At 49.6% G+C, this 7,500-nt stretch overlaps 1 protein-coding gene across 2 annotated transcripts in view; it reads left to right on the top strand.

Moving 5' to 3' along the window:
• The window catches only part of adam19a (ADAM metallopeptidase domain 19a), a 250,054-nt gene that overhangs the window by 187,305 nt on the left and 55,249 nt on the right, over positions 1-7,500 (top strand). For both annotated transcript variants that reach the window (XM_046328278.1, XM_046328277.1), the window contains exon 6: positions 5,894-6,077. In XM_046328278.1, coding sequence (XP_046184234.1) covers positions 5,894-6,077 — 184 coding nt within the window. The remainder of the gene's footprint in view (positions 1-5,893; positions 6,078-7,500) is intronic.

Below are 7,500 nucleotides of genomic sequence, written 5' to 3'. Positions count from 1 at the left end.
GTCTGATATTTATTTTATTTTACATAGCTCTGTTGCTGGATTTAGACTACCCCAGGCAAGCAGTGTGAGTTATTTCATAAAACTCGCTGGCTAATTCAATTCCTCAAATCTTCTCTTTTCGGGGATACAGACGGCAGTTTAGAGAGTCTTTAAATTTTCCCTCAGAACAGAATTTAACAGGAAGCTTCTTGCATATCAAATGCTTTGAAATTGGAGCTCTCTCTCAGGGGAAAAATATGTCCCCTGTCGCCACCCGTACACCCTGAGAAATATATTCATGAATGCGATCCAGCCGAAGACCTCGAGTTTCTAGCTCAATCGCTCTTGATTAGAAATTAATTCCACAAGCCAGCTCAGTCTATCCTGGACTGATGACAGCGTTTCACACAAGTTTGTTCTCCAATAACAATAGTTGTATCTTTAGTATCACTGATACTCTTTATGTCTCTCAGACAGGCAAGAGGAGCTCATTTGTAGTGGCTGTTTGTCCTGGCTGAGGATGTAGTGAGATGCGATCAGTCACAGGTTAGAAGGAAACCGAAGAGACAGACAGACGTGAGGTGAAACCGAGGACAGCAACTCAACAGAATGAAAATGTCCTAAACCTACACAGAGAATGTGTTGAGGAAGAGAAAGAAAAAAACCTCAGTTGATCAAATAACAACGTTCAACAAAGGCAAGAGCTAAACTAAAGGGTCACACTTCAAACAAGATTCAAATCCAAAGGCCAATCACTTTATAAGGCCTACCAAAGACACTTCATAGAACAGTCATAAGCATTGGCATGCTACAGAAAAGGCGTTGAGCTCTATCACGTAATCATAGGCAGGGTGGCCTAGTGGTTAGAGGGGAGGGGCGGCAGGGTGGCCTAGTGGTTAGAGGGGAGGGGCGGCAGGGTGGCCTAGTGGTTAGAGGGGAGGGGCGGCAGGGTGGCCTAGTGGTTAGAGGGGAGGGGCGGCAGGTAGCCTAGTGGTTAGAGGGGAGGGCGGCAGGGTGCCTAGTGGTTAGAGGGGAGGGGCGGCAGGGTGGCCTAGTGGTTAGAGGGGAGGGGCGGCAGGGTGGCCTAGTGGTTAGAGGGGAGGGGCGGCAGGGTAGCCTAGTGGTTAGAGGGGAGGGGCGGCAGGTAGCCTAGTGGTTAGAGGGGAGGGGCGGCAGGGTGGCCTAGTGGTTAGAGGGGAGGGGCGGCAGGGTGGCCTAGTGGTTAGAGGGGAGGGGCGGCAGGGTAGCCTAGTGGTTAGAGGGGAGGGGCGGCAGGGTAGCCTAGTGGTTAGAGGGGAGGGGCGGCAGGGTAGCCTAGTGGTTAGAGGGGAGGGGCGGCAAGGTAGCCTAGTGGTTAGAGGGGAGGGGCGGCAGGGTAGCCTAGTGGTTAGAGGGGAGGGGCGGCAGGGTAGCCTAGTGGTTAGAGGGGAGGGGCGGCAGGGTGGCCTAGTGGTTAGAGGGGAGGGGCGGCAGGGTAGCCTAGTGGTTAGAGGGGAGGGGCGGCAGGGTAGCCTAGTGGTTAGAGGGGAGGGGCGGCAGGGTAGCCTAGTGGTTAGAGGGGAGGGGCGGCAAGGTAGCCTAGTGGTTAAAGGGGAGGGGCGGCAGGGTAGCCTAGTGGTTAGAGGGGAGGGGCGGCAAGGTAGCCTAGTGGTTAAAGGGGAGGGGCGGCAGGGTAGCCTAGTGGTTAGAGGGGAGGGGCGGCAGGGTAGCCTAGTGGTTAGAGGGGAGGGGCGGCAAGGTAGCCTAGTGGTTAAAGGGGAGGGGCGGCAGCGTAGCCTAGTGGTTAGAGCGTTGGACTAGTAACCGGAAGTTTGCAAGTTCAAACCCCTGAGCTGACAAGGTACAAATCTGTCGTTCTGCCCCTGAACAGGCAGTTAACCCACTGTTCCAAGACCGTCATTGAAAATAAGAATTTGTTCTTAACTGACTTGCCTGGTTAAATAAAGGTGAAATACAAAAAAATAAAAAATGACACTGGCTTGGTTTTCCTTGGACACGGAACGTCACAAGGGCGTAGTTAAAATGGATACCTGGTAATGCTGATAAGGGAGGTCATACCCCCTACTCTAGTCATATTAGTTAGTGAGACGCGTCATCAATAACAAAGGTTCCTCTCGTGGAACACCCAAAAGGTTCCGGAATCCCTTCTGCCATTCCGTTCTATTGTCTGTGTTCCAACCCTGACCTTTTTCCGCTCTATTGTCTGTGTTCCATCCCTGACCTTTTTCCGTTCTATTGTCTGTGTTCCATCCCTGACCTTTTTCCGCTCTATTGTCTGTGTTCCATCCCTGACCTTTTTCCGTTCTATTGTCTGTGTTCCATCCCTTCTGCTATTCCGCTCTATTGTCTGTGTTCCATCCCTTCTGCCATTCCGCTCTATTGTCTGTGTTCCATCCCTTCTGCCATTCCGCTCTATTGTCTGTGTTCCATCCCTGACCTTTTTCCGTTCTATTGTCTGTGTTCCATCCCTGACCTTTTTCCGCTCTATTGTCTGTGTTCCATCCCTGACCTTTTTCCGTTCTATTGTCTGTGTTCCATCCCTTCTGCCATTCCGCTCTATTGTCTGTGTTCCATCCCTTCTGCCATTCCGCTCTATTGTCTGTGTTCCATCCCTGACCTTTTTCCGTTCTATTGTCTGTGTTCCATCCCTTCTGCCATTCCGCTCTATTGTCTGTGTTCCATCCCTGACCTTTTTCCGTTCTATTGTCTGTGTTCCATCCCTGACCTTTTCCCGCTCTATTTTCTGTGTTCCATCCCTTCTGCCATTCCGTTCTATTGTCTGTGTTCCATCCCTGACCTTTTTCCGTTCTATTGTCTGTGTTCCATCCCTGACCTTTTCCCGCTCTATTGTCTGTGTTCCATCCCTGACCTTTTCCCGCTCTATTGTCTGTGTTCCATCCCTGACCTTTTCCCGCTCTATTGTCTGTGTTCCATCCCTTCTGCCATTCCGCTCTATTGTCTGTGTTCCATCCCTGACCTTTTCCCGCTCTATTTTCTGTGTTCCATCCCTTCTGCCATTCCGTTCTATTGTCTGTGTTCCATCCCTTCTGCCATTCCGCTCTATTGTCTGTGTTCCATCCCTGACCTTTTTCCGCTCTATTGTCTGTGTTCCATCCCTGACCTTTTTCCGTTCTATTGTCTGTGTTCCATCCCTGACCTTTTTCCGCTCTATTGTCTGTGTTCCATCCCTGACCTTTTTCCGCTCTATTGTCTGTGTTCCATCCCTGACCTTTTTCTGCTCTATTGTCTGTGTTCCATCCCTGACCTTTTTCCGCTCTTCGCAGCAGTTCCCCCAGCTGTGTTGCATATTTACAGTTCCCTCCCAGCTCGTATTCCCCACTGGCCACCGTCACGCACCAAAGACAAGTGTTTCTGTATTGACTCAAAATGGAATGAGGCGGTAACAGGAGGGTGAGCTGGACTCACCCAAACCCTGAACTTCAACCAACCTGACTTGTCACGGTGCCAATGTAAGCCAGGGAATATTGTGTTCAGTTTCGACGTGCCATGACTGAGTGTGTGTGTGTGTGTGTGTGTGTGTGTGTGTGTGTGTGTGTGTGTGTGTGTGTGTGTGTGTGTGTGTGTGTGTGTGTGTGTGTGTGTGTGTGTGTGTGTGTGTGTGTGTGTGTGTGTGTGTGTGTGTGTGTGTGTGTGTGTGTGTGTGTGTGTGTGTGTGTGTGTGTGTGTGTGTCTGTGCTTGTCTGTGCTTGTGTGTGCATGCTTCACATGCATACCTTTTCATGAGACCCATTTGATTCCCATTTGATTCCCATTTGAATGCCATTTGATTCCCATTTGATTCCCATTTGATTCCCATTTGAATGCCATTTGATTGCCATTTGATTCCCATTTGATTCCCATTTGAATGCCATTTGATTCCCATTTGATTCCCATTTGAATGCCATTTGATTCCCATTTGATTCCCATTTGATTCCCATTTGAATGCCATTTGATTCCCATTTGATTCCCATTTGATTCCCATTTGAATGCCATTTGATTGCCATTTGATTCCCATTTGAATGCCATTTGATTCCCATTTGATTCCCATTTGAATGCCATTTGATTCCATTTGATTCCCATTTGAATGCCATTTGATTGCCATTTGATTCCCATTTGATTCCCATTTGAATGCCATTTGATTCCCATTTGATTCCCATTTGATTCCCATTTGAATGCCATTTGATTGCCATTTGATTGCCATTTGATTCCCATTTGATTCCCATTTGATTCCCATTTGAATGCCATTTCATTCCTATTTGATTGCCATGTATTGTGCGTGTTTCTTTGCTGTGCTGATATCTACTGGGACAAAGAGCTCCATAGCGGAGGTGCATTACACAGTACCTTCTCCAGCCACATCACTCAATGTGGATCACAGTACCTTCTCCAGCCACAGCACCCAATGTGGATCACAGTACCTTCTCCAGCCACATCACACCATGTGGATCACAGTACCTTCTCCAGCCACAGCACCCAATGTGGATCACAGTACCTTCTCCAGCCACATCACACCATGTGGATCACAGTACCTTCTCCAGCCACAGCACTCCAGGAAGCATGACTTCTCTCTGAGTTGGAGAAACACAGTTTATTTTCCGCCTCAGTTTCTCGTTTCCTCGTTTCTTTTCTGCTTCCAGGTTCTTTTTTTTTTTAAATGCAGATTTTTTTTTACAAGCAAATATCTTGCAACCTCAACCTCGTCAAATATCAGAAAATTGACATTTTTGGCGCCAGGAATTTGAATAATGTTGGTGACGTTGATTGTGTAAGATGTTTTAAAACAAAGGGGCTCAACTCAATGCGGCCCTTCGTCTCATGCTGAGCAGGTGGTGTTCTCCGTTGATAACATGGATTTTAAAAATATTTTTGGTTTTACATTGAATCATTTTCTCAACTTTACATTCTTAGAAGAAAAGGTGCTATCTAGAACCTAAAAGGGATCTTCCACTGTCCCCATAGGAGAACCCTTTGAATGACCCATTTTGGTTCCAGGTAGAACCATTTTTGGGTTCCAGGTAGAACCCCTTCGACAGATCTCCTATGGGGACAGTGGAAGATCCCTTTTGGAACCATTTCTAACAGTGCTGGGTAATGCCTGTTTCAGTGCAGCATGAATACAACGTGTATTCCTACAATTACAATGGAGCTGCAACCAGTGTGTGTGTGTGTGTGTGTGTGTGTGTGTGTGTGTGTGTGTGTGTGTGTGTGTGTGTGTGTGTGTGTGTGTGTGTGTGTGTGTGTGTGTGTGTGTGTGTGTGTGTGTGTGTGTGTGTGAGGAAGGAAGGAAGGAAGGAAGGGAGGGAGGGGTCTGATGTTGAAAGTGGGGTACAGTACAATCTTTCTCTTTCTCTCTCTCTCACACGCACACACACGCACACACACACACACACACACACACACACACACACACACACACACACACACACACACACACACACACACACACACACACACACACACACACACACACACACACACACACACACACACACACACACACACACACACACAACCTCTTGACAGATCGTGATGGAGAGTGACTCACTCTGCCTGTAAATGGCCTTTTTACAGCCCTCTATCCTCTTGGACCAGTTCCTTCCAGGCTCCTCTGTATGAGACCACAGGCTAAGACATCCATATAGTACACCTCTGTTGTCTATAGCTCAAATACCACTTCACCTTAGGGCCACTGGGCCCTTCAACGCCCCCTGCTGGTCAACACTAGAACTACCCCCAGGGCAGTTGTACTGTGACATTGTACTGTGACATATGTGCTATCTTATGTAAAAAAAATAATAATAATGTTGCTTAGCTGCATAAAATATTTGTTACTGTTTTGGTTCTTTTTAAATTTTGTATTTTTTTTTCGTTCGTCCAATCATGCCTCTTTAATCTCTCCCTCTTGCTGAAACAGGGGCCTGATTGCCTTGAACTCAAATGACACCTACTACCTTGAGCCAATCAGAGGGCTGGACTCTCGCCATCACTCGCTGGTCAGCGCAGACGATCTGCCAATCAGAGGCGGGACTTGCGGCCACGGGCATCAGACTGGACACCCCAACCTCCTCTCCGGTCTGCTTAAACCTTTGCATCAAAGGGTGAGGGACACACACACACCAACAGACACAGACAGACACAGACACACCAGTAGACACAGACACACCAACAGACACAGACACACCAGCAGACACAGAAACACCAACAGACACAGACACACCAACAGACACAACAACAGACACAGACACACCAACAGACACTAGTGGTTAGAGTGTAGGGACGGCAGGTAGCCTAGTGGTTAGAGTGTAGGGGCGGCAGGTAGCCTAGTGGTTAGAGTGTAGGGGCGGCAGGTAGCCTAGTAGTTAGAGTGTAGAGGGGCGGTAGGTAGCCTAGTGGTTAGGTAGTGGTTAGAGTGTAGGGGCGGTAGGTAGCCTAGTGGTTAGAGTGGTTAGAGGTAGGGGCGGCAGGTAGCCTAGTGGTTAGAGTGTAGGGCGGCGGTAGGTAGCCTAGTGGTTAGAGTGTAGGGGCGGCAGGTAGCCTAGTGGTTAGAGTGTAGGGGAGGCAGGTAGCCTAGTGGTTAGAGTGTAGGGCGGCAGGTAGCCTAGTGGTTAGAGTGTAGGGGCGGTAGGTAGCCTAGTGGTTAGAGTGTAGGGCGGCAGGTAGCCTAGTGGTTAGAGTGTAGGGGCGGCAGGTAGCCTAGTGGTTAGAGTGTAGGGGCGGCAGGTAGCCTAGTGGTTAGGTAGCCTAGTGGTTAGAGTGTAGGGGTGGCAGGTAGCCTAGTGGTTAGAGTGTAGGGGCGGCAGGTAGCCTAGTTAGAGTTAGAGTGTAGGGGCGGCAGGTAGCCTAGTGGTTAGAGTGTAGGGGCGGCAGGTAGCCTAGTGGTTAGAGTGTAGGGGGCGGTAGTGGTTAGCCCTAGTGGTGGTTAGAGTGTAGGGCGGCAGGTAGCCTAGTGGTTAGAGTGTAGGGGGCAGGTAGCCTAGTGGTTAGAGTGTAGGGGCGGCAGGTAGCCTAGTGGTTAGAGTGTAGGTAGCCTAGTAGTTAGAGTGTAGGGGCGGCAGGTAGCCTAGTGGTTAGAGTGTAGGGGCGGCAGGTAGCCTAGTAGTTAGAGTGTAGGGGGCAGGTAGGTAGCCTAGTGGTTAGAGTGTAGGGGCGGCAGGTAGCCTAGTAGTTAGAGTGTAGGGGCGGCAGGTAGCCTAGTGGTTAGAGTGTAGGGGCGGCAGGTAGCCTAGTGGTTAGAGTGTAGGGGCGGCAGGTAGGTAGCCTAGTGGTTAGAGTGTAGGGCGGCAGGTAGCCTAGTGGTTAGAGTGTAGGGGGGCAGGTAGCCTAGTGGTTAGAGTGTAGGGGCGGCAGGTAGCCTAGTAGTTAGAGAGTAGGTGGTTAGAGTGTAGGGCGGCAGGTAGCCTAGTGGTTAGAGTGTAGGGGGGGCAGGTAGCCTAGTAGTTAGAGTGTAGGGGCAGCAGGTAGCCTAGTGGTTAGAGTGTAGGGGCGTGCAGGTAGCCTAGTGGTTAGAGTGTAGGGGCGGCA

The sequence above is a fragment of the Oncorhynchus gorbuscha genome, linkage group LG25 (genome assembly GCF_021184085.1).
Source record: "Oncorhynchus gorbuscha isolate QuinsamMale2020 ecotype Even-year linkage group LG25, OgorEven_v1.0, whole genome shotgun sequence".
NCBI lineage: Eukaryota > Metazoa > Chordata > Actinopteri > Salmoniformes > Salmonidae > Oncorhynchus > Oncorhynchus gorbuscha.
Note: the sequence above shows the minus strand (reverse complement) of the source record. Positions and strands in the feature narration are given on the sequence as shown.